The sequence below is a fragment of the Lolium perenne genome, chromosome 1 (genome assembly GCF_019359855.2).
Source record: "Lolium perenne isolate Kyuss_39 chromosome 1, Kyuss_2.0, whole genome shotgun sequence".
Taxonomy (NCBI): domain Eukaryota; kingdom Viridiplantae; phylum Streptophyta; class Magnoliopsida; order Poales; family Poaceae; genus Lolium; species Lolium perenne.
Window position 1 is genome coordinate 155,508,868 of NC_067244.2, and position 27,929 is coordinate 155,536,796.

Here is a 27,929-nt window from a genome sequence, read left to right on the forward strand (position 1 = left end):
TACTGATAAATTTCGTAATATGAGTGCTACTTATGGTCTTGATTCTCAAGTTGCTGCAAATCTTTATAAAGCTTTTGCCTCTCATTATGAATTGCCTAAGAAGAATTTTGATAAGTATCATGAACTGTATAAAGATAAAATTGATCCATCTATTAATAAATGTGTTGTAGTTGAAACTGTTGATCATGTTATTCCTGAAGCTTATATTGAAAAAACTCCTTTCCCTGCTAAAATGAAGGAGTACTCTGTTATAAATAGTGCGGTTCATAAAAGTGAAAAGAAACCTATAGAACCTGAAGAACAAATAAAAGTTGAACCTGCTATTGCAATAGTTAAAGATCTTGTGACTGAAAATGTGGAGGATGGTCATATTATTTTCTGTGAAGATGCTTCTAATATTGTTTCACATCCTAATAAGTCCAAGCAAGCTAGTGTTCCTATGCTATCTGTTAGAATTGGTGATCATTGTTATTATGGTTTATGTGATATTGGTGCAAGTATTAGTGCTATTCCTTATGAGCTTTACACGGAGATTATGCACGAAATTGGTTCTTGTGAACTTGAAGATATTGATGTGGTTATTCGGCTGGCTAATAGAGAAACTATTTCTCCAATTGGTATTGTTCGAGATGTGGAAGTTCTATGCGGTAAGATTAAATATCCTGCTGACTTTTTGGTACTTGGTTCTGCTGCTAGTAAATATTGTCCTATCATTTTTGGTAGACCTTTTCTAAATACTTGTGGAGCTATTATAGATTGCAAGAAAGAGAAAATTTTGACTAAATTTGCTGGTGAATCTTATGAGTTTAACTTCTCTAAATTTACCAAAACTCCTTATAAAGCTTATTTGCCTAATAATGATTTTAAAGTTGAATAGTGTGCATCTATTGTTCTTGCTCCTAATAATCCTTTGCAGCAACATTTGGAGAATAGTGAGAGTGAAGTTTTTAGGGAAGAAAGAGATGAGCTTGATGAAATTTTCCTTCGTCAACCTATTCTTAAGCATGATTTATCGGTAGAAGATCTGGGTACAACACCGCCACCAAAGGAAGATCATGTCTTTGATTTAAAACCTTTGCCTGATAATCTTAAATATGCTCATATTGATGATAAGAAAATATATCATGTTATTATTAGTTCTAAGCTTACAGAGTTTGAAGAAGAAAGGTTATTGGGAATATTGAAGAAACACCGAGGAGCTATTGGCTACACTCTTGATGACTTGAAGGGGATTTCTCCCTCTATTTGCCAACACGCCATTAATATGGAAGATGATGCGAAGCCTGTTGTTGAACCTCAGCGTCGTCTAATTCCTAAGATGAAGGATGTGGTAAGAAATGAGGTATTAAGACTTCTTGAAGCTGGTATTATATATCCTATTGCTGATAGTAGATGGGTTAGTCCTGTGCATTGTGTTCCTAAGATAGGAGGAATGACTGTTGTGCCTAATGATAATGATGAGCTCATACCTCAAAGAGTAGTTGTAGGGTATAGAATGTGCATTGATTATCGTAAAGTTAATAAAGTTACTAAGAAAGATCATTACCCTTTGCCTTTTATTGATCAAATGTTAGAAAGGTTATCTAAAAATACTCATTTTTGCTTTCTTGATGGTTATTCTGGGTTTTCACAAATTGCTGTTAAAACTAAGGATCAAGAGAAAACCACTTTCACTTGTCCCTATGGAACTTATGCTTATAGACGTATGCCTTTTGGTTTATGTAATGCTCCTGCTACTTTTCAAAGATGCATGTCTGCTATTTTTCATGGTTTTTGCGAGAGTATTGTAGAGGTATTCATGGATGATTTTTCTACCTATGGGAATTCTTTTGATAATTGCTTGCGGAACCTTGATAAAGTTTTGCAGAGATGTGAAGAAACTAACCTTGTTCTTAATTGGGAGAAATGCCACTTTATGGTTAATGAAGGAATTGTATTGGGACATAAAATTTTCCGAGAGAGGTATTGAAGTTGATAGAGCTAAAGTTGAAGCAATTGAGAAGATGCCCTATCCTAGGGATGTTAAAGGTATTCGTAGTGTTCTTAGTCATGCTGGGTTTTATAGGAGGTTTATTAAAGACTTCTCCAAGATTTCAAAGCCTCTTACTAATCTTCTTCAAAAAGATGTACCTTTTGTTTTTGATGATGATTGTAAGGAAGCTTTTGAAACTCTAAAGAAAGCCTTAACAACTGCTCCTATAGTTGAACCTCCTGATTGGAACTTACCTTTTGAAATTATGTGTGATGCTAGTGATTTTGCTGTAGGCGCTGTTCTTGGACAGCGAGTAGATAAAAAATTGAATGTTATTCATTATGCTAGTAAAACCCTTGATGCTGCTCAAAGAAATTATGCTACTACTGAAAAAGAATTGTTAGCTGTAGTCTTTGCTTGTGATAAGTTTAGATCTTATATTGTTGATTCAAAAGTTACTATTCATACTGATCATCTTTGCAATCGAGATACCTTATGCAAAAGAAAGATGCTAAGCCAAGGCTTATTAGATGGGTACTTCTGTTGCAAGAATTTGATTTACATATTGTAGATAGGAAAGGTGCTGATAATCCTGTTGCTGATAATTTGTCTAGATTGGAAAATATTGCTTATGATCCTGTTCCTGTTAATGATAGTTTTCCAAATGAACAATTAGCTGTAATAAAGGTGAGCTCGCGAGACAGTCCTTGGTATGCTGATTATGCTAACTTTATTATTTCCAAGTACTTGCCTCCAACCTTTTCAGCTCAGCAAAGGAGGAAATTCTTTTATGACTTGAGGCATTATTTCTGGGATGACCCACACTTATATAAAGAAGGAGTGGATGGTATTCTGCGAAGATGTGTTCCCGAATATGAACAGCAAGAGATATTGAGTAAATGTCATGGTAGTGCTTATGGAGGACATCACGCCGGAGATAGAACCGCGCAAAAGGTTCTACAGTCAAGTTTTTATTGGCCAACTCTCTTCAAAGATGCAAGGAAGTTTATTTTATCTTGTGATGAATGTCAAAGGGTTGGTAATATCTCCAGACGCAATGAAATGCCTATGAATTATACTCTTGTTATTGAACCATTTGATTGTTGGGGATTTGACTTCATGGGACCTTTTCCCTCTTCAGAAGGTAACACTCATATACTTGTTGCTATTGATTATGTTACGAAATGGGTGGAAGCCATACCTACAAAAAGTGCTGATGGTGAGACCTCTTTAAGAATGCTTTTAGATATTATTTTTCCTAGATTTGGAGTTCCTAGATATATTATGACTGATGGAGGTTCTCATTTTATTCATGGTGGTTTTAGAAAAACTCTTGCTAAATATGGTATTAATCATAGAATTGCTTCCACTTATCATCCTCAAACTAGTGGGCAAGTAGAACTATCAAATAGAGAGATTAAATCTATCTTGGAAAAGACTGTTAATAAAACTAGAAAGAATTGGGCTAGTAAATTGAAGGATGCACTATGGGCTTATAGAACTGCTTATAAAAATCCCATGGGAATGTCACCTTATAAAATGGTTTATGGAAAAGCTTGTCATTTACCTTTAGAACTAGAGCACAAAGCTTATTGGGCAGTTAGAGAATTAAATAAAGATCCTAAACTTGCCGGTAATAAGAGGTTGTTGCAATTGAGTTCTCTAGATGAATGGAGAAGTGAAGCTTATGAAAATGCTAAACTCTTTAAAGAGAAAGTTAAGAAATGGCATGATAGAAGGATTATCAAAAGAGAATTTAATATTGGGGATAAAGTCCTATTGTATTGGTCTCGTCTCAGATTCTTTGCAGGGAAATTACTTTCGAAATGGGAAGGACCATATGTTGTTGAGGAGGTGTATCGTTCAGGAGCAATTAAAATTATCTCTCTCCAAGGCAATGCCACACAAGTGGTGAATGGACAAAGACTCAAGCATTATATCTCAGGTGATTCTTACAATGTACATGTTGATGTTATTCGAGTGGAAACACCGGAGGCTTTCATCAAAGGACAAATTGACAGTCCGCCAGAACTCGACTTTGAATAGGTAACAGTACTGGTAATGAAAAGTTCGCAATTTACTTTCCGAATAATATTTTTGCTGTTTTTGGAAAATATGAAAAATTACGATATCGAAACGGAGTGGAGGAGCCGCACGAGGGCGTGCCCTCATAGGCCGGCGCGGGCCCCAGTCAGGCCGCGCCGCCCTATGAGTTGGCCGCCTCGTTGCCTCTTTCCGACTCTGGTTCGACCTGGTACTTTCCTTTTGTCGTGAAATTTTTTGCTATATAATCCCCCGGACCCCTGGTGGTTCGTATATCGTTTTCTCGACGTGTTTTGTTTCGAGCTGTTTCTGCCAGGATCTGTTTTCAGTCTAGAAGCACCATGGTCTCCAAGAACAAGGGCAAGGAGCTTTCGGATGAAGATATTCAAGATCCCGAGTGGAAAGAGGTGGACAAGAGCGTCAAGGAAGAGGATGAAGAAGAGGTGGAGGAAGACTCGCGCGCACACCCGCGTGCTACCATCGCAAGCATCGAGGTGGTGGATAACCCTTTTAGTGCAAACAAGAGCGCAAGAATTCGCACCGGAGGAAGGGTTCCACGTCATTACCTAGCTTCGAAGACATCTTCTTCAGGCACTCACCATCCCTTCCGCAATCTAATTTTCAATAGTCAAATTGAAAGGACTCCTAGGGCAGCATTGCCTAGCAATTGGGATATAGATCGTTCTAACACTGCAGGAAGGATGAAGCCTGAGGGTGAAGAGTGGGGAAATAACTCCAAGAGTTGGGACTCGCCGTCGGACATACTTCTTAACCGCGTCGAGCACAATTCGGAGATGATTCGCAACCTCACGTACAAGATTGATGAGCTTCAGGAGCTTGTTGAGAAGCTTGTCAGGAATTCATCACCACCATCGCCAAAGGAGTAATTCATCATCGGTATTGGCATCCCCTTGGTTTGTTCCAAGCTTGGGGGAGTGCCGCGGTATCACATCATCACTACCTTTTTACTTTTTACTGTCAAGTAGTGTCATATCATGAGTAGGGAAGTTAACATATAAGATGGGTTGCATTGTGGAAGTATCTCTCCTTTAGTTAGTTGTCTATGTATCCCTTGGTGTGAGTTATCGCTATGGAATATTAATGAGAATTCTTGATACGCTCCGACGTATCGATAATTTCTTATGTTCCATGCCACATTATTGATGATATCTACATGTTTTATGCACACTTTATGTCATATTCGTGCATTTTCTGGAACTAACCTATTAACAAGATGCCGAAGTGCCGATTCTTGTTTTTGCTGTTTTTGGTTTCAGAAATCCTAGTAACGAAATATTCTCGGAATCGGACGAAATCAACGCCCAGGTTCCTATTTTGCCGGAAGCATCCGGAACACCCGAGAGCCGCCGAGAGGAAACCACAGGGCCCCACACTACACCCTGGCGCGGCCAGAGGGGGGGCCGCGCCGCCCTATGGTGTGGTGGCCCCAGGCCCCCTCCGAGGCTGCCCTTCCGCCTATTTAAAGCCTCCGTCGCGAAAACCCTGATACGTTCGACGAAACCCACAGAAACCTTCCAGAGCCGCTGCCATCGCGAAGCCAAGATCTGGGGGACAGGAGTCTCTGTTCCGGCACGCCGCCGGGACGGGGAAGTGCCCCCGGAAGGCTTCTCCATCGACACCGCTGCCATCTCCACCGCCATCTTCATCACCGCTACTGCTCCCATGAGGAGGGAGTAGTTCTCCATCGAGGCTCGGGGCTGTACCGGTAGCTATGTGGTTAATCTCTCTCCTATGTACTTCAATACAATGATCTCATGAGCTGCTTTACATGATTGAGATTCATATGAGCTTTGTATCGCTACTAGCTGTGTGCTACTCATGTGATGTTATTAAAGTAATCTATTCCTCCTGCATGGTGTAAAGGTGACTAGTGTGTGCACCATGTGGTTCTTGTCGTAGGCTATGATCATGATCTCTTGTAGATTGTGGAGTTAATTATCATTATGATAGTATTGATGTGATCTATTCCTCCTTCATAGTGTAATGTGGGCAGTGTGTGCACTATGTTAGTTCTTGGTTTATTTTGCAATGATCTATTATGCTCTAAGGTTATTTAAATATGAACATTGAATTGTGGAGCTTGTTAACTCCGGCATTGAGGGTTCGTGTAATCCTACGCAATGTGTTCATCATCCAACAAAAGAGTGTATGTAGCACATATGAGAAAGAGTTATTTATTATGCGATCAATGTTGAGAGTGTCCACTAGTGAAAATATGATCCCTAGGCCTTGTTCCTAAATACTGCTATCGCTGCTTGTTTACTGTTTTACTGTGTTACTACTGCTGCAATACTACCACCATCAACTACACGCCAGCAAGCTATTTTCTGGCACCGTTGCTACTGCTCATATATATTCATACCACCTGTATTTCACTATCTCTTCGCCGAACTAGTGCACCTATTAGGTGTGTTGGGGACACAAGAGACTTCTTGCTTTGTGGTTGCAGGGTTGCATGAGAGGGATATCTTTGACCTCTTCCTCCCTGAGTTCGATAAACCTTGGGTGATCCACTTAAGGGAAAACTTGCTGCTGTTCTACAAACCTCTGCTCTTGGAGGCCCAACACTGTCTACAGGAAAAGGAGGGGGGCGTAGACATCAAGCTATTTTCTGGCGCCGTTGCCGGGGAGGAAAGGTAAAAGGTACTCACACTCCGGATCTCGGCTGCTAAGCTATTTTCCGCCGTTGTAAGTACTCGAAGCTATTTCCTTTAGATCCTGCAATTGCAACTTTTTGTTTCTTGTTTACACTAGTTAGGCATAATGGAAAACAACAAAAATATGAGAGATCTTTATGAACTTTATCTTGAATTAGGACATGATGTGTTTGAAGAGAGAATTAAAAAACCCATGGAACTTTATATGCATGCTAATGGGAATGTTATTAATATGAATGCTTTGAACACTATTGTTGCTAATGCTATGGAAAATTCTAAGCTTGGGGAAGCTGGTTTTGATGAGCATGATCTTTTTAGTCCCCCAAGCATTGAGGAGAAAATTTTCTTTGATGATACTTTGCCTCCTATTTATGATGATTATAATGATAGTAGTCTTTTGGTACCACCTGTTATGGAGGATGAATTTGATTATGATTACAATATGCCTCCTATATTTGATGATAGCTACTTTGTTGAATTTGCTCCCACTATTACTAATAAAATTGATTATGCCTATGTGGAGAGTAATAATTTTATGCATGAGACTCATGATAAGAATGCTTTATGTGATAGTTATATTGTTGAGTTTGCTCATGTTGCTACTGAAAGTTATTATGAGAGAGGAAAATATGGTTGTAGAAATTTTCATGTTACTAAAATGCCTCTCTATGTGCTGAAATTTTTGAAGCTACACTTGTTTTATCTTCCTATGCTTGTTACTTTGCTCTTCATGAACTTGTTTATTTACAAGATTCCTTTGCATAGGAAGCATGTTAGACTTAAATGTGTTTTGAATTTGCCTCTTGATGCTCTCTTTTGCTTCAAATACTATTTTTTGCGAGTGCATCATCAAAACTGATGAGCCCATCTTAATGGCTATAAAGAAAAGAACTTCTTGGGAGATAAACCATGTGTTATTTTGCTACCGTACTTTGTTTTATATTTGTGTCTTGGAAGTTGTTTACTACTGTAGCAACCTCTCCTTATCTTAGTTTTGTGTTTTGTTGTGCCAAGTGAAGCCTCTAATCGAAGGTTGATACTAGATTTGGATTTCTGCGCAGAAACAGATTTCTATCTGTCACGAATCTGGGATGTTTTCTCTGTAGAAAAATCATAAAAATATGCCAATTTACGTGCGTGTTCCTCAGATATTTACGCAACTTTCATTAGTTTTGAGTTTTCTGATTTGAGCAACGGAAGTATTTACTAAAAATTCGTCTTTACGGACTGTTCTGTTTTGACAGATTCTGCCTTTTATTTCGCATTGCCTCTTTTGCTATGTGGGATGGATTTCTTTGTTCCATTAAACTCCAGTAGCTTTGGGCAATGTCCAGAAGTGTTAAAAATGATTGTGTCACCTCTGAACATGTGAGTTTTTGATTATGTACTAACCCCTCTAATGAAGTTTATGAGAAGTTTGGTGTGAAGGAAGTTTTCAAGGGTCAAGAGAGGAGGATGATATACTACGATCAAGAAGAGTGAAAAGTCTAAGCTTGGGGATGCCCCGGTGGTTCATCCCTGCATATATCAAGAAGACTCAAGCGTCTAAGCTTGGGGATGCCCAAGGCATCCCCTTCTTCATCGACAAATTATCAGGTTCCTTCTCTTGAAACTATATTTTTATTCGGTCACATCTTATGTGCTTTACTTGGAGCATCTGTATGCTTTTATTTTTGTTTGTGTTTGAATAAAATTGGATTACATCATGCTTGTGTGGGAGAGAGACACGCTCCGCTGTTGCATATGAACACATGTGTTCTCATCTTTTAGTATTCATGGCGAAGTTTCTTCTTCGTTAAATTGTTATATGGTTGGAGTTGGAAAATGATACATGTAGTAATTTGCTAAAATGTCTTGGATAATGTGATACTTGGCAATTGTTGTGCTCTTGTTTAAGCTCTTGCATCATATACCTTGCACCTATTAGTGAAGAAATACATAGAGCTTGCTAAAATTTGGTTTGCATGAGTGGTTTCTCTAGAGTCTAGATATTTTCTAGTGAGGTGTTTGAACAACAAGGAAGACGATGTATAGTCTTATAATGCTTGTAATATGTCTTTTATGTGAGTTTTGCTGTACTAGTTCGTGCTTGTGTTTGCTTCAAACAACCTTGCTAGCCTAAACCTTGTATCGAGAGGGAATACTTCTCATGCATCCAAATCCTTGAGCCAAACAACACTATGCCATTTGTGTCCACCATACCTACCTACTACATGGTATTTTCTGCCATTCCAAAGTAAATTGCTTGAGTGCTACCTTTAAACAATTCAAAATTTATCACCTCTGATTTGTGTCAATGTTTTATAGCTCATGAGGAAGTATGTGGTGTTTATCTTTCAATCTTGTTGGGCAACTTTCACCAATGGACTAGTGACTTCATCCGCTTATCCAATAATTTTGCAAAAAGAGCTAGCAATGGGATTCCCAGTCCCAAATTAATTAACAAAAATAGACACTCCTCCATGGTATGTGATTGTTGGACGGCACCCGAAGGATTCGGTTAGCCATGGCTTGTGTAAGCAAAGGTTGGGAGGAGTGTCATCATAATAAAACTAAAATAAAAAGGCACTCCTTCATGGTATGAGATTGCTGGCAGGCACCCGAGGATTCGGTTAGCCATGGTTTGTGAAAGAAAGGTTGGAAGGAGTGCCACCCAAAAAAATAAAATAAAATGGGAGCCGCTCTTTGAAAGTTTGCCTGGCAAGGGGGTTAGAGTACCCGCTACCATTCGTTGACAACAACATACACCTCTCAAAACTTTATTTTTATGCTCTCTTTATGTTTTCAAAATCAAAGCTCTAGCACAAATACAGCAATCGATGCTTTTCCTCTATGGAGGACCATTCTTTTACTTTCATTGTTGAGTCAGTTCACCTATTTCTCTCCACCTCAAGAAGCAAACACTTGTGTGAACTGTGCATTGATTCCTACATATTTGCATATTGCATTTATTATATTACTCTATGTTGACAATATCCATGAGATAAACATGTTACAAGTTGAAAGCAACCGCTGAAACTTAATCTTCCTTTGTGTTGCTTCAATACCTTTACTTTGAATTATTGCTTTATGAGTTAACTCTTATGCAAGACTTATTGATGCTTGTCTTGAAGTACTATTCATGAAAATCCTTTGCTATATGATTCACTTGTTTACTCATGTCATATACATTGTTTTGATCACTGCATTCACTACATATGCTTTACAAATAGTATGATCAAGGTTATGATGGCATGTCACTCCAGAAATTATCTTTGTTATCGTTTTACCTGCTCGGGACGAGCAGAACTAAGCTTGGGGATGCTGATACGTCTCCGACGTATCGATAATTTCTTATGTTCCATGCCACATTATTGATGATATCTACATGTTTTATGCACACTTTATGTCATATTCGTGCATTTTCTGGAACTAACCTATTAACAAGATGCCGAAGTGCCAGTTGCTGTTTTCTGCTGTTTTTGGTTTCAGAAATCCTAGTAACGAAATATTCTCGGAATCGGACGAAATCAACGCCCAGGTTCCTATTTTGCCCGGAAGCATCCAGAACACCCGAGAGCCACCAGAGGGAAACCCTGGGGGCCCCACACTACACCCTGGCGCGGCCAGAGGGGGGGCCGCGCCGCCCTATGGTGTGGTGGCCCCAGGCCCCCTCCGAGGCCGCCCTTTCGCCTATTTAAAGCCTCCGTCGCGAAAACCCTGATACGTTCGACGAAACCCACAGAAACCTTCCAGAGCCGCCGCCATCGCGAAGCCAAGATCTGGGGGACAGGAGTCTCTGTTCCGGCACGCCGCCGGGACGGGGAAGTGCCCCCGGAAGGCTTCTCCATCGACACCGCTGCCATCTCCACCGCCATCTTCATCACCGCTACTGCTCCCATGAGGAGGGAGTAGTTCTCCATCGAGGCTCGGGGCTGTACCGGTAGCTATGTGGTTAATCTCTCTCCTATGTACTTCAATACAATGATCTCATGAGCTGCTTTACATGATTGAGATTCATATGAGCTTTGTATCGCTACTAGTTGTGTGCTACTCATGTGATGTTATTAAAGTAATCTATTCCTCCTGCATGGTGTAAAGGTGACTAGTGTGTGCACCATGTGGTTCTTGTCGTAGGCTATGATCATGATCTCTTGTAGATTGTGGAGTTAATTATCATTATGATAGTATTGATGTGATCTATTCCTCCTTCATAGTGTAATGTGGGCAGTGTGTGCACTATGTTAGTTCTTGGTTTATTTTGCAATGATCTATTATGCTCTAAGGTTATTTAAATATGAACATTGAATTGTGGAGCTTGTTAACTCCGGCATTGAGGGTTCGTGTAATCCTACGCAATGTGTTCATCATCCAACAAAAGAGTGTATGTAGCACATATGAGAAAGAGTTATTTATTATGCGATCAATGTTGAGAGTGTCCACTAGTGAAAGTATGATCCCTAGGCCTTGTTCCTAAATACTGCTATCGCTGCTTGTTTACTGTTTCTTGTGTTACTACTGCTGCAATACTACCACCATCAACTACACGCCAAAGCTATTTTTACGCACCGTTGCTACTGCTCATATATATTCATACCACCTGTATTTCACTATCTCTTCGCCGAACTAGTGCACCTATTAGGTGTGTTGGGGACACAAGAGACTTCTTGCTTTGTGGTTGCAGGGTTGCATGAGAGGGATATCTTTGACCTCTTCCTCCCTGAGTTCGATAAACCTTGGGTGATCCACTTAAGGGAAAACTTGCTGCTGTTCTATAAACCTCTGCTCTTGGAGGCCCAACACTGTCTACAGGAAAAGGAGGGGGGGCGTAGACATCAAGTCTTATCATTTACATATTGCACATCTTATTTTAGTTTGCAATCTCTACTATATGATTGATCTTGTTATTAGTATTGGTATCACTTTGGGAGCATTGAATAAATCTATTTGGTTTTGGCAAACTTAGCATTGGTCAATAGCAACAACACCTTGAGGTTTAAGTAGAAAAGAGAAATACATATAGTTGTTTCATTGTCTTCCTTTCTTGTTAGCTCATAGCTTATTATTCTGAAGTTAAAATTGTTTGTGATTGCAAGGAAGATGCATGATTGTTTCTATCACATGTATATTTGTTTGTTTCCTTCAACTCTTATGCTTGCTAATTAACCTTGCTAGCCAAAGATCTGTACTGAGAGGGAATACTTCTCGTGCATCCAAACCTTAACCCAAACCTATGCCATTTGTGTCCACCATAACTACCTACTACATGGTATTTCCTGCCATTCCAAGTAAATACCTCGTGTGCTACCTTTAAATAATTCAAAATTTACTATCTCTTATTTGTGTCAATGTTTTATAGCTCATGAGGAAGTATGTGGTGTTTTATCTTTCAATATTGTTGGGCAACTTTCACCAATGGACTAGTGGCTTCATCCGCTTATCCAATAATTTTGCAAAAAGAGCTGGCAATGGGATTCCCAGTCCCAAATTAATTAACCTAAATAGAGACTCCTCCATGGTATGTGATTGATGGACGGCACCCGAAGGATTCGGTTAGCCATGGCTTGTGTAAGCAAAGGTTGGGGGGAGTGTCATCATAATAAAACTAAAATAAAAAGGTACTCCTTCGTGGTATGAGATTGTTGGCAGGCACCCGAGGATTCGGTTAGCCATGGTTTGTGAAAGAAAGGTTGGAAGGAGTGCCACACAAAATAAAAATAAAATGGGAGCCGCTCTTTGAAGGTTTGTCTGGCAAGGGGGTTAGAGTACCCGCTACCAGTCGTTGACAACAACAAACACCTCTCAAAATGTTACTTTTATTCTCTTTATATGATTTCAAAACTGAAAAAGCTCTAGCACATGATTTAATCCCTACTTCCCTCTGCGAAGGGCCTGTCTTTTACTTTATGTTGAGTCAGTAAACCTATTTCCCTCCATCTCAAGCAAGCATTTGAGTAGTTGTGATCAAACCATTATATTGTGATTTGCTTCATCATGTCTTTTACTTTTCCTTGTTTAGTACAAGTTTTATCTAAATGAATATAGCTTTGCAAGTTATCAATGATCATGAGGAGACTATTATGATTGAGTATGCAAGTTGTGCCATATAAACTTTAACATGAGAGCGCTGCTCGATAGATAAGAATAACCTGTTAATTGTTCTCTGACCAAGAACGAAGTTTGCCATCACCAACCATGATTTCTTATGCACCTTTATTTGTGATTACCTTATACTTGTTTCAAGTTGAGTTATATGAGGAAGTTGTTTACTAAAATATCTTGTGTGAATGAATATGATGCTTCTTGTCCGTATTTTATTTATCGACTCTTCACTCCATAAACATGTGGTCCTGTTTACCGAGTTCAGTTTCGCTTGGGGACAAGCGAAGTCTAAGCTTGGGGGGAGTTGATACGTCCAATTTGCATCACTATTTTATATCATAATTTGCTGTTATTCATTGATATATTTCATATTTGGACATAATACTTATGTTATTTCATCTATTTTGCATGTTTCATGATTATTGGAGGATCGAGCACCGGAGCCAGGATTCTGCTGGAAAAAGCGCCGTCAGAATGCAATATTTCGGAAGATCAACAGTTGATGGAAATTATATCAAAAATCCTATTTTTCCAGATGACGAAGGGAGCCAGAAGAGGGAGCCGAGGGGACCCGAGGTGGGCCCACCCCATAGGCTGGCGCGGCCCAAGGCCTGGCCGCGCCGCCCTGTGAGGAGGGGGCCCACAGCCCCCTCTCGCCTCCTTTTCTTCGCGAACGCCTTCGTCCCGAAAACCTAAGCTCCAGAGGGTACCTCGCGAAGAGTTACAGCCGCCTCTGCGGGGCGGAGAACACCAGAGAGAAAAGAGCTCTCCGGCGGGCTGAGATCCGCCGGGGAAATTCCCTCCCGGAGGGGGAAATCGATGCCATCGTCACCGCCATGAAGTTGGACATCATCTCCATCACCATCATCATCATCTTCATCATCATCACCGCCGTCTCCACCGCTGCACATCGTCACCATTGTAGCAATTTGGGTTTGATCTTGATTGTTTGATAGGGGAAACTCTCCCGGTATTGATTTCTACTTGTTATTGATGCTATTGAGTGAAACCGTTGAACCAAGGTTTATGTTCAGATTGTTATTCATCATCATATCACCTCTGATCATGGTCCATATGATGTCTCGTGAGTAGTTCGTTTAGTTCTTGAGGACATGGGTGAAGTCTAAATGTTAGTAGTGAAGTATGGTTGAGTAATATTCAATGTTATGATATTTAAGTTGTGGTGTTATTCTTCTAGTGGTGTCGTGTGAACGTCGACTACACGACACTTCACCTTTATGGGCCTAGGGGAATGCATCTTGTACTCGTTTGCCGATTGCGGGGTTGCCGGAGTGACAGAAACCTAAGCCCCCGTTGGTATATCGATGCAGGAGGGATAGCAGGATCTCAGAGTTTAAGGCTGTGGTTAGATTTATCTTAATTACTTTCTTGTAGTTACGGATGCTTGCAAGGGGTATAATCACAAGTATGTATTAGTCCTAGGAAGGGCGGTACATTAGCACAGGTTCACCCACACAACACTTATCAAAACAATGAAGATTAATTAGCCGTATGTAGCGAAAGCACTAGACTAAAATCCCGTGTGTCCTCGAGAACGTTTGGTCATTATAAGTAAACAAACCGGCTTGTCCTTTGTGCTAAAAAGGATTGGGCCACTCGCTGCAATTATTACTCTCGCACTTTACTTACTAGTACTTTATTCATCTGTTACATCAAAACCCTCTGAATACTTGTCTGTGAGCATTTACAGTGAATCCTTCATCGAAACTGCTTGTCAACACCTTCTGCTCCTCATTGGGATCGACATTCTTACTTATCGAAGATACTACGATACACCCCCTATACTTGTGGGTCATCAATCAACAGTGGGATTTGTCCATCCCGATGACGGATAGATATACTCTGGGCCCTCTCGGTGGAATGTCGTCTAATGTCTTGCAAGCATATGAATAAGTTCATAAGAGACCACATACCACGGTACGAGTAAAGAGTACTTGTCAGGAGACGAGGTTGAACAAGGTATAGAGTGATACCGATGATCAAACCTCGGACAAGTAAAATATCGCGTGACAAAGGGAATTGATATCGTATGTGAATGGTTCATTCGATCACTAAAGTCATCGTTGAATATGTGGGAGCCATTATGGATCTCCAGATCCCGCTATTGGTTATTGGTCGGAGAGAGTACTCAACCATGTCCGCATAGTTCACGAACCGTAGGGTGACACACTTAAGGTTTGATGTTGAAATGGTAGAACTTGAATATGGAATGGAGTTCGAAGATTTGTTCGAAGTCCCGGATGAGATCCCGGACATCACGAGGAGTTCCGGAATGGTCCGGAGAATAAGATTCATATATAGGAAGTCATTTTATAAGATTTAAAATGATCCGGAAGGTTCTACGGAAGGTTCTAGAAGGTTCTAGAAAAGTCCGGAAGAAATCACTAAGGAAGGCGGAGTCCCGGAGGGACTCCACCTCCCATGGCCGGCCAACCCTAGGAGGGGGGAGTCCACCTTGGGCTCCACCAAGGTGGCCGGCCACCCCCTCCCAAGGGAAGGTGGGAATCCCACCTCTAGTGGGAGCCCTAGCTTGGGTAGGTTTCATGTGATATGGAAGGTTTTGGTTTGGGGTCTTATTCGAAGACTTGTAGACCAACTCTTGGGTGTTCCACCTATATAATGAGCGCCAAGGGGAGGGGGCCGGCCACCCCAACACCACAAGGTGGCCGCACCCCTCAAGTGGCCGGCGCCCCCTCTCCCCAAACCCTAGCCGCCCCACTCCTCCTTCTCTCCCGCACGCTTAGCGAAGCTCCGCCGGAGAATTCCACCACCACCGCCACCACGCCGTCGTGCTGCCGGATTCAAGAGGGGCTACTACTTCCGCTGCCCGCTGGAACGGGGAGGTGGACGTCGACTTCATCAACACCGAACGTGTGACCGAGTACGGAGGTGCTGCCCGTTCGTGGCACCGTGATCAAGATCTTCTACGCGCTTTTGCAAGCGGCAAGTGAACGTCTACCGCAGCAACAAGAGCCTCATCTTGTAGGCTTTGGAAATCTTCAAGGGTGAGTCTCGATCATCCCCTCGTTGCTACCGTCTTCTAGATTGCATCTTGGCTTGGATTGCGTGTTCGCGGTAGGAAATTTTTTGTTTTCTATGCAACGAATCCCTACACTATATACATATAATATAATTAAGATTGTGTTGCTCAATTTTTATGGTCACTAGTACAAATGCCCGTGCTTTGCCACGGGATTCAAATTTTATTTCTTAGTGCACATTTATAATTCACAACTCACTATAAAATTTAAAATAAATCAGGGATATCATAATATACAACATCATGATAATACTGAAAGCAATAATGCATTTACGTGGTACCAAGTTCTATGTCTTCTTGTTATTTTCTTTTTCCGCGGTAACTCCCACACCTATGTTCTAGGCCGTCACAACTGTCAATTCAACAACCTCTTGTTTTAGATGTATTATTATCTCACAAAACGTGAATCCTGCAAATACATAATACTTCTTTTCTAATTAGTCCAAACAACACTTTGATATTCATAAATATCCGGATTTTACACATAACACAAAAATGTAAGATTTTCATAAAACTTGACTTGCATAGGTTTAATATCGAGATGTACGTGCTGAAGTTTTTGTTCATAACTTTTTCAACATTTAAAATGTATTTTTGGGTGACATGTACATATGCATGATCAAAAGTGAATCTCCAGTGTTATATAGTCTAGATTCTAGAAGTCAATTTATAAGGTACGCCATGGAATTTTTTTACAATTTGACTATGGTTCTCGATGCTATATCTCCTTGCATAAAAAAGTTACCTAAAGAAACGGATATTCCCTTCTTCCTCACTCGTTCCCCTCACTCCCATCGCTCCCGTCCAGGGATTTACTTCCGTCTTGTTCATCTCCATATTGTTCCCCTCGTTACGCCCCCTTCAACGCGTTCAACTCTCTTGGTCTCCCCTCCCCGTCTTGTCCTCTCCCCACCCCCATTCGCTCCCCCTGCCTCCACCAGCCAACTCTAATCATCAGCGTCGACTCGACTTCGCCGTCGAGACACAGTCTACCGGAGGCACCGAAGCCCAAGCGCGCGCAGCCTCGCTAAATCCCCTATCTCTCGCGACTTCCTCCTCTGCTGACCAACCACCACCCTCCTCAAAGGATCACGGCGAGGATACCAATGTCACCGTTGAAGCAGCCAAGCTCCGCGACTCCGCCCACGGTGACCAGCATCGCTAGTTTACCTGGTTGCATCCGACAACATACTGCAGGCAACGACCACCTCCAGCTAGAACCCTCGCTCCAGGCCTCATGTCCAGATCGGCATCATCTACAGAGAAGGTCTGTAAAAGGATAACACATTACATGGTCTGACAAAATAGATATCTTGAAGCAAATTAAGTGCTTCATCAGTTCTTCTCTCTTTCACGTGAGCTGACACGTTGCTTGAGGTGAGATTTTCGTGCCTACTGGAAGGAGCAAATCTCAGAATTGACATCCTGTGTTGTGCTGAAACTCTTTATTTACCTAAAGCTTTCTTTAAAATTTGAACTAACAATGAACTACAGTGTCGTGGTATAGAAGCGGCATACAAAATAATTAATCATCACCTGATACATAGTGTGGTTCACTGAAAATGTGCAAACACAGATTTAAATTTCATCCTAACTTGTGAAAAAATAGGATGTTGTCACTTAGATCGATATAATAGTTAATTCTGAAACAAAAGAAATAGAAATAGTTTAGTTACATGTTCAACTTTAGCAATTTAACATACCCACGTAAAAAAAGCATTTACCAACTTCATTCAGAAAGTCATAGGTCTTAAACCATGAAAATTTCTAAAAACAAATCTGAAACTTAGATCTGTTCATTTGCATCAAAGTTAACAGACTCAATTAAGGCAAATATCTTATCCACGTGAATGAAGGAATAGCACGCTCGCATTTTAGTTGTATATGCCCTTTTCCCATGTAACTAAGGGGCATGAAAATGAATACGAAGCAAAATTCTAGGACCTCATTACACAATACATTTGAACTTAAACACACATTAATTGAAGCTCATTACTCCAAAAGCATAGACACTTTAGTAAGTTGAACAGTTACCAAATAGGCAAATACTACCTTCACGGATTAGCATGAAGTGACCGATCCACTATCAGAATGAAGCAAAATCTACTTCTAGATTTATATGACATCCACTTGTGCATCCCTAGCAGGAAGATCGCTAAGAATTTCAAGAACTCATCTTCTATCTCTAAATAGGAGACTCCTACTACCTGATTTTTAAGCCATATCATGCCTCCACGTCACCTTCTAATCCTTAGCACTGTCTACCGTCGCTGGTTGTTCTCTTCCGCTAGCACGCTTCCTCCATACGGGTTGATCGTCGCTTCTTGGTACGTGGCTTGGGCATACTTAGTTGGTCTGTACAAGAGGTTCCGACCTTGCCTAGTCAAGGAGGCATTGTCATGTCCCCTTTAGTGGCTCGCTCTTATCTCCTGTAAAAAAATAGCATCAGACCATCGACGACAACCGCTTCCTGTTCGCTATTGATTTCGCGACGACGCACCCTCTTCCGCTCCTCATGGCCACCGCCACAAGCAGCTACTGAGCTACAGAGGAACTGTAGAAAAGCTTTATTGAGGGACAGGAATACGAGCAGATTCATCCAAAAAGTGTATTTGGCACATGAGCACCAGTGCTCCTGATTTTTAAAAATCATATTTTTTGGAATTCAAAAAATATGAAATTAAATACCCACATACATATAAACATTCTGAAGGTACGGTAGAAATTTTGGAGAAAAATATGTTATATTTTAAGCTATACAAAAAAGACAAATTTCTGACAAATATATACCTCTATACACGTAGCCACAAATTTGTTTTTTTCCTGTAGCTCAAAATACAATGCAATTTCTACCGAAACTTTGCATGAATATTCAGAATATGTGTATGTATTCCTAGAATAATTGTGATGATTTTTTGAAATGCAAAAATACAGTTTTTAAATATTTTAAAAACTAAGAGCACTGGTGCTCATGTGCACCAAATTTGCTTTGCAGATTCATCCTCTTTATATTTCGAGGCTCTGATTTTGAATGCTGCAAGTTGCTTACCACTGCCAGGCCGTTTATATTTGTGTTGCAGCTGGTGTCTCACTGCCACACGGTTGATATTGGCGCCGTTGCTGGTGAATGGTGAGCTAATCCTTCACGTCTTCTCGACAATCCCTACTATTTATCCTCCGTTACTAACTCTGCTATATTCCAGTGTAATCTTTCCCCTTACACCACCAGATGCAACAATTCATTCTTCTGTGCACCGAGATGAACACCGCAAAGGGTAGCAGCCAAGACGACAAGAGGAGGAACACATGGAAAAATGAATCTGGACCATGGTTCGTGATTGCCGATCTGTAATGGACGATGCAGGTCGTCCCTCATCCGCGTGCATCTGGTCCTAATAAGTACAGGTTTACTACCATCCTGTTCCTAGTAAATTGACATCGAGTGGTTAGAATATACTAATCTGATAGTGTATCCCAGATCACAGGCTGGGGTCTACCATGGACGCAAGGTAATGGCTATATTTTTCACTAATTAATTTGCCTTTTGCCCTGCTTGCCTGTTCAAGGCTAAAGATATTTAATCATATTTTACCAAGGTAGATGAATAATTTAGTTAAAATTTTACCATCAATTTCTATCGTCCTTTTGATCCACCAGGTTTTATCCTACAAGCAGCGGATAACTGCTGACTGCATTTCTCCCACCATTTGCAAATCATGTTTATTTGCTTGCATTTCTCCCTCCAATATGCACTTATGCTTCAACCAAGGTTTTCTGTCTACTTCACATTTATGATTAATCATGCTCAGATCTCCTTATCCTTAAGTTGCATACCGGTACTGTTATTGACCAACCACATTCTCACTTGGGCAGTACATTCTAGGACCATCACGTTTCTAAACATGCTCCATAATTAGAAGTTTATATATTAAATTTATATCCATTGTAACTATTAGTTGATGGATCTTCACTCTATCCCCTATTATTCACTATTACACTTAAGGTGCTCCACAAACCTATACATTATGCAGACTTATTATTTGTGTACACTTGATGTGTCTAAATCATTTGTGTTTCACGCAGTTATGACATCGCGATTCACCCTTGAAAGAGGTGGCAACCATGGCTCTATTCATTCTATTGTCGTAATATCCAGTTCATTTCTGAATTCATTGGTTGCTACTATTCCGCCGCAATGCGTGGGGTTTTATCTAGTTATAAGAAAACAAAGGATCCCTACATAGTTACATGCTACTACAACTCGTTGGAGATAACACACATAAATGTATTATGCTGCCATAGAGATTAGGTTGTTGAGAAGTAAAAGTTCCAGAAAAAGAATAGTCTTGAGTGAAGTACAGAAAAATGAATTACCTTCTTGAGTTTGATTTTGTACAAAATATTTATCCTCGCATTTAACCTGAAATAAGTAAGAAAAATAGCTTTGGTAGAATATTAGATCGTCACTGCAAAACTTGCGTATGCAGTATCTAACAATTTCTTCCCAGTGAATTTAAAGGCGAACATACTTGCATTTAACCTGAGCTACTGAACTTCGTGACTTTCAAGATATACATTCCACTGTTCTGCCTCGCAAAATTTGTTTGTCAATGCGAAAACACAGAAGTTGAGCAAGTATCTGCAAATAAGATTCAGGACGGTTCCACTTCTTCAGTTTCACCATCTCCTGCAAGTCCACTGGATATCACATCTTGGTGTGCTCACCAGACCACACATTTTCTACCAGGCAGTTCACAGTCTCCGTCGGGTGGAATTCATCCCACCACACATGGCTTGACGCATCGCTACACGTCATCTGTGGAAGAACACATATGAATAGGCCGCCATACTTGCCCAGCCCACGGCAAGCATCAGTGGTGGTCAGAGCGTCTGCATGTTGCAATTTCATCAAAACTGAAGCCTTTTGCAAGGATAGCACACAATTTAAATACAGAACTAATGATGCATTTGCTCACCATAGCGGCCACGGTTCTCTAGAATATCCACTAACCCCTCGAATGTACCACAGCAACTGATCATGGAATCTGGGTACTGGCGAATGAACTCACTGGACATGTATCTCAGGCCATAGTTGAACTACAACGTTGTTGATGTAGTCGATGCATTCCCCATTTTGGCTGCCGTAATCCGAAAGGAAGTGAGGTGCACATCCAACAGGAGGAAGGCCCATCAGCACGATCTTGCGAACATTGATATTGTACAGGTTCTGTATAAACAATAATCATGAGAACCGGGAGGAGATCACAAGTAAACAGCTACTTTACATAAGCATATGCAAGACATTATGTAATGCGATCAATGAATTTTTTTGCATTTGAGTGGAAGCATACAACAAACTACATGTATCACATGCTCTTCTTAAGGCAAGTGACCACGAACATTATAGTAAGATTGATATTGGGAGAGGTGAGATGAGAACAGGAACCACTGTTGGAGAGAATACCGGCTGCCGCAGAAGCGTAGTTGACGCCTTGGATCATTCCATCAATGTTGCTTAGGCCAACGCCGCAGACGCCCATTCGCATGCTCTGCTCGAGGTACGGAGACACGAAGGGAAGCCCCAGCTTCTCCGCTGTAGTAAATCCTAGCTCCGCATGTTCCAACCCTGTCCATGGCAAGCACAACACAGCCACTGCCAGCAACCAAACCTACATGTATTCAGAACCGACAATATGAGTGCCAGTTTTAATCTAGTCCTTTGTTATCGAATTGCCTAGAACGCAGTACCTAGAGTACTAATTTCTGAAAGAAATCCATCCATCTACCATCTATCGAATTGCCCAGAACGCAGCAGTACCTAGAGTACTAATTGCCCAGAACGCAGCAGTTACCTTGAAGTGTAGCTCATCAAATTTTGGAGATCTCCGTCAAGATCCGCAAGCCACTTTTCTTGGTAGATTCTCGGTAGATTGGGGAGCAGTTGTCCAGCAGCGCCGCCATTACTACCATGAGGCTGCACCCAGCGCGTAGCTCCATGGTGCCCCCTCCAAGGACCACGACACTGTCCTAGACCGCGGCGCCAGTCACCCCAGACCCCGCCATGAAGGAGCATGGGGATGCGGCAGACACATGTGTCAATGGACATGATTTTCGTGAGGCGGTGAGGGGGCGGTTGATTCGTGGAGTTCCGGGACTGTATCCCCGCCGCCGCCCCCCATGCCTGCTGAGGGCGTTGGTAGCGGGGGCCTGGTGGCGCAAAGCAGTTGTGTGCTCGGGGGCATGGCGGCTAGGGTTGGACGGGAGAGAAGAGACAGGGCTGGGACGCGAGCAAGACTGTGTGTCGCGATGGGCCTGGCCCAGTTTGGCGCGTGCGCGGAACTATCCACGTAGGGACGACGAAAGATTTAGCGATCGATCGACGTAGGTAGGTGGGACGACGTAACGTATTGTAGATGGCAGAATAAGGAACCACTTTAGTCTTTTTAAGTAGTAGAGAAAGTTCGTCTTGGAATACGGAACCACTTTAGTCTTTTTAAGTAGTAGAGAAAGTTCGTCTTGGAATACGTGTGCGCCTTATTCCTTGAAACGGAGGTAGTAATATTTTAACATGTTGTAACAGACAAACTTCCCAAGTCAGCAGCATACATGATACATCCTTCCAAATGCAATAAACTCAAAACTAAATAAACGTACAACACAGTTTCATAAACTGTTGAAACATACACCAGCAGGACAAATTGCAGCTTATATTGATATATATGTACTAAAGGAACTAAAACAATAAAAGAATAAAATGGATCGGGGATCCCATTAACAAAATACAAAAGTGGAGCCAAAAATTGTGGCAACCTCTTTCACAAAATGCCAAATCAAAAAAGCTTTGGCCTAACTCCTTATCAGCCAACGTATGGGTTAACTTGTATTTATAGTTGGGTACTTCTCCAGGTCAGCAAAACCGGTGTTTTTCCCTTCTGCTCAGCTTGATTCCTCCTTCCATGCTGCCAATGTCCTCAGAAATTCCATTACCTATATAGAAAAGCATTTTATTCTAAGGTTATGATGACACTTGACCACATAATTTCCATATCATGGATGCATGGTAAAAAAAAAAAACTGTAGAATCTAGAGCAGTGGCATTATTTCTTCTTTATTCTGATGATACAGAAATATATGTACCTCGGCTGGATCTCTCAGGGAGTAGAATGCATCACTCTCCTTGGGCATAGATGACACTAGAATTCCAAAGCCACGGTTGTTTGCCTTCAAAACCTAATTGCAGCAAGAGGAACCTTAATACACAACGACATTGAAATAACTTGTCTTAAGGGTTTTTGCATGTTAAGGAAGCAGACATGGACTAACCTTGAATGCATCTTCATCCGTCTTGTCATCTCCAACATAGATAGGAAGAACATCTTCACTCTCGCTTAGTCCAAGCGATTCAAGCAAAAATTCTACAGCTTTCCCCTTGTTCCAGTCAATCACAGGGCGGACTTCAAGAACCTGGAATCAACAGCGGAATAAGATAAAACAATATTGTAGTTAACAGATAGTTTGACATAGAGCCTGGTAGCTGTAGAAAGTCTTCACCTTCCTCCCATGGGTAAGCCTAAGAAAAGGGTAATCCTTCAGAACGGCAGTTACACGTTGATGAACTTTTTCGTAGTCCTAAGAAATGGCAAACAACGAGAAAATAAGTGTTGAGCAAATATTCTATTCGACAAAATATTCATAATTAAAAATGAAGGGATCTCTTAGATGTATAATTACATGTGGTGCAACATTTCGGTAATGCACAGACACACAAAACTTGTTATCTTCCATCCTTGCACCGTCGATGTCCTTGATGCTCTCACTGAGATTTTCAAACACCTAGGAAGACATCAAGGTGAGCAAGCTGAACTATATTGCATAACATTGTACCCTAACCTTTAGACTTTGATACATACATACCTCAGCTATCATAGGTAAAAACTCACTTGCGGGTTGGAAGAGATTGACCTCTTTACCCTGGTTGAAAAACAAGTGAAAAGTTAAAAAATTATGAAACAGGGGAACAAATTGTGCTGTAACAAAATCAATGAAGCTGCTTCACCTCTGAATCAGTGGATGTAACACATTCGACATGGTGACCACTGGACTCAGACATCCTAACAGGCCCCATGATGTCCATTCCATGACTTCCAGCGTAGTACAGCTCGGTTAGTTTCACAAAGTCAAAGACCTACAGGCAGAGAAACACATCAGCAGGAGAAAAAAAAGATTCAACAAATGAGGCGAAATGCAGAAACTGGTATGAAGAGTAGCTTCAAGGATGAGCATGAACATCCTACCTTGTCACGAGATCTTCCGCTAATGATAGCAGTGGGAAAAAGTGATGCCACATGCCTCACAGCATCACGCATCTGTGGAAAAAAAATCTTTAGAAAGCAGCATGGAAAAAAACAGTAATACAGTAGTACATATGCATGGCAGTTTAAATTGTACATGGAGCAAGGATTTGAAACAAACCTCATCAGACATTACTGCATTTGCAGGATTGTCCACAATAGGCGAAAGAGTTCCATCATAGTCAAGAAACAATGCCACTCTTTTGCCACTGGCGAGCTCAGTGATTCCCTCAAATGAAGTTAGAGCAGAAGGATACTTCACCTACAAAACGAAGCAATGCAAACCATTTATGGGTTTTGCTGTTTCCTTTTAACTCTTACCAAATGCTATAGATTCAAATACATACCATCCAGTTACGATATCGCAGATCAAGATCGTCAGCTTGAACATCAGTGGGGAAGAGGTCCTTGCTCTGCCTCTTGCGAGGAGGCGATGAGGCCATCATGAGATCGAGCCATCCAGCAGCACGAACTTCTTCGAGTTGTTTGGGCAGAGCATTCTTCTTTGGGGTGTTCAGGTACAGCCCCGAAGAGGGGAAGCTAGCTGGTGTTGTGTAGGACATCACGGCAGATGGCAAGGCTAATGAAGAGAGAGGATCAACGAAAAGAGGAGACTTGTGGCTTGTCTTCAGATCCATCAACAGAACAAGACTTCTTCTCAGTGTTGTGGTTGAACTACGAACAGCACAAGGAGAGTATTGCTGGGATTGAAGAATGAAACAGAGAGACGCTTTGAACAACCCTCTTGTCAAATGAAAAGCCAAGGTTTCAATGTATTCTTTTTTCACTGCAGATGTGCTTGAGTGGCATAAACCTGATCACGCGAGAAGCCCCTGCACTCTATGTCAACAAACAAACAAATTTAGCTTGCGAAAACAGGAGATGTCTGAAAAAACGTAAGAGAATGGCCGTACGCATAGTGGTTCATCCCTAAACCACTCCAAGAGCAAAAAATTGATTACAGTAACCAACCAACACTGCACTAAGAAGGAAGACGATCACCTTTGTTATTTAATGGAACACCAAACCCAAAGCAAGAACAGCTGACAAAACTGGCCTGGTTGCTTTACAGAAGCATAGCTACTATTTCTGTCTTGCGAGTTAAACTAGGAAATAGGGTCGTACAGCTTTCAGTCTAAGACTCCTGGGCGGGCGACAAGGGTAAACGATAAGTGATTCCTTTTATGTACCACCACCACCAGCACCAAAAATTAGTTGGAGAATGACATATCATCCATCCATCCATGATTGTTTACCCCCCAACATCCATGTAGCAACTGAAAATGAAACTCGAAAGAAATGATTCGGTAGGACCGCATAACCCAAGTTTGGCACACAATCCTAACAGAAGGAAGACAGATGCAAAGGGGAACAAATAAGAAAAGTTAGCAGAGACTTAAATCGAGAACGCAGATGGGAAAAGTCGATGACATATTCGCTAATGGCAGCAACGAAAACGTTCTACAGCAAGTCACAACAAGCAACAATGAATTAGCTTAGCTTGCCCCTATGTACAGTTGCATGACCTCCGATGCCTGCTAATCTGAACCAACTTCGCAATCGGGTAGCACAGTGCAGCAATCAACCAAATAATAATCGATGTGCCCTCACATCGTGATAATGGAGCCCGGCGACGCAACATGCCCCCATCAACCCCAACCGCAACCGCAACCAAACCCCAAACAGGACAAGAGCTGCACTCGACGACAAGCCTACTGCGGCAATCATCGAACAAGACGCGCCGATATATTTTTGTAAATTTAATTTAATTTAATTTCCCCCTCTCTGCTGCTAATGCATCCAAAAAGTACCGGGGACGAAAGCGAAAGAGAGAAAAAGGGTACGGCCGTGGGGATGGGACCCGTCTGGAGGAAGAATCCCACACCGCCAGGATCCACGGCCACGCCGCTGATTGCCCTCCCGCCGATTAATGGCCAAAAAGTCGAATCTTCCTTCCGGGGACTCCCCTCCGATAACAGGTTGCTGAGTTCCACGGATGGAACAGGACGGGGACGGGCTTTATTGCTGGCTGGCTGGCTGGCTGGCTCCCCGTCGGGCGGCCGGGGCCGACGGCCGGCCGCCGCGCGGAGGGACGGTGACCGAGTACGCGACAGTACAGCGAGGAGCACGGTGAGATCTACTAGAAGCAACGAGGTCGCAAGCAAAGAAATAGTAGTAAATAAATCGCGCGAAACCATATCGCGGGAGGAGGAGGATGCTTACCGGAGGGAGCGAGGAAGCTGGTCGGGGACTATCCCAATGCCGGAGCAGGGGCGAGCAGCCAACTGCGAGGGGGGGTTGGAGGCGACGGCGGGGGGCAAGGGGGGAATTGGTTCCGGAGGCGGAAAAGAGAGGACGGAAGACGGCGTATTAATAGGCGGCGACTCTCCTCTCCCGATGGGCTGTTGTTGAGACTTGAGGGTAGATAGAGTATTGTCTCTCTCTGGGATCCCGGAAAAAGTACTAGTTACCCACCCACCGTTCCCGTCGAGGCCGTTACGGCTCGCTTTCGCCGTCACGGGGCTGCCAACCGCAACCGGGTCCAGCGTGCGCGGCTCTTTTTGCTGATGTGTCATCTTCCTGGTTTGCCACGTCGGACGATGCAAGGCGTGGAGAAGGGGTTGGCCGGACGGGTTTAATTAAAGGGAAGGAGGTGGGTGGGAACGGGATCTGCTCTGCGTGGATTGGCCCACGGAATCCGGGGCACCGACGCGTGGTGCTGCGCTACGTGGGAGCCTGCCTGCTCTACACGTGGGCGGCCGTAGACCGCAGCTGGCGCCACGTGAGACTGCCAGTACTTTGCGGTTGGTTTCTTTTCGCTGGAAGCAAATGTGCATCCGTAGCTCTTTCGGGCGGGCCGGACCGAACCGGAGCTGGCGACGACGTGGAAGGTCAGAGAACGGGGAGGCATGCTACGGTTCGGCCGGAAAGGTGGCAGCTGGCTGGCAGGATGGTTGGTACAGCCCACGCAAGCATGCCGTGGCAATAGGCTGGCTGGCACCGCCCGGGTTCAACTGCACTGTGTTGCTCTCGTTTCCCTCTAGCTCGAGGAACCAAAATGCAGCCGGGTACACTGTTGCACTCCATTGCGATCGCAGCGCAGCGTCCGGGTCTCGTCTGCGGCACCACCAGCCGGGTACACTGTTGCACTCCATACGTTATATTCTAGGCTATATAAAAATAACAAAACTGAAAATATGAAATACCTGAAAGGTGCAAATTTTGAAGCCTCAAGAATTTGTCCTATCTTGTTATTTTTATGTGGCTCAAAATACAAAGTGTTTTGAATTGAGATTTGGTACCTCTATCGAATACATCCTTATAAACAAACAAAAAGAAAATAAGATTTTTTTTAAAAAAAATGTAATGTTCATTATTTTAAAAAAATACGTAAAGCATATACAGCCAAGCTACATTTGAAGTTCCCGAGCAATACTACTCCTACGGGTACCAAGATCCCGATGGTAGGCTATTGTTTTGGTCTTGGCCTTTTGGTCAAGACTTGACTTGTAAAATTTCGACTAAAAATCTCCTTAATCAAATCAATGAAAAGGGCTAGCGAGCGTGTCGTAGCTGGACCTGAATTAGTCTGCAGCATGACGACTCGCAGGGAGTATGTATGCATGACTGTGTGAACAGAGAGGAGAGTCACAGTATCGACGTGATACCAACAGCTAGGAGACAGAGGGATATATAATCGCAAGTTTTCGCAGAAGTTTCCGCCGTGTTCGGTTTGAACATAC

The 27,929-nt window shown here is 42.2% G+C and overlaps 1 protein-coding gene and 1 pseudogene across 1 annotated transcript; both read right to left on the minus strand.

The window, feature by feature from the left end:
- Positions 1-16,996: 16,996 nt before the first annotated feature.
- Positions 16,997-21,832, minus strand: LOC127334631 (GDSL esterase/lipase 7-like; annotated as a pseudogene).
- Positions 21,833-22,526: 694 nt separating this feature from the next.
- LOC127308648 (probable trehalose-phosphate phosphatase 2) lies at positions 22,527-26,544 on the minus strand. The gene is made up of 11 exons (XM_051339528.2): positions 26,410-26,544; positions 24,534-25,026; positions 24,308-24,448; positions 24,130-24,201; positions 23,892-24,020; positions 23,750-23,806; positions 23,567-23,668; positions 23,387-23,464; positions 23,159-23,299; positions 22,973-23,065; positions 22,527-22,822 (listed from the first exon to the last, which is right to left on the minus strand). Exons 2-11 carry the CDS (start codon positions 24,822-24,824, stop codon positions 22,772-22,774), a joined length of 1,155 nt encoding a protein of 384 aa, XP_051195488.1. The 5' UTR covers positions 24,825-25,026; positions 26,410-26,544; the 3' UTR covers positions 22,527-22,771.
- Positions 26,545-27,929: the final 1,385 nt, after the last annotated feature.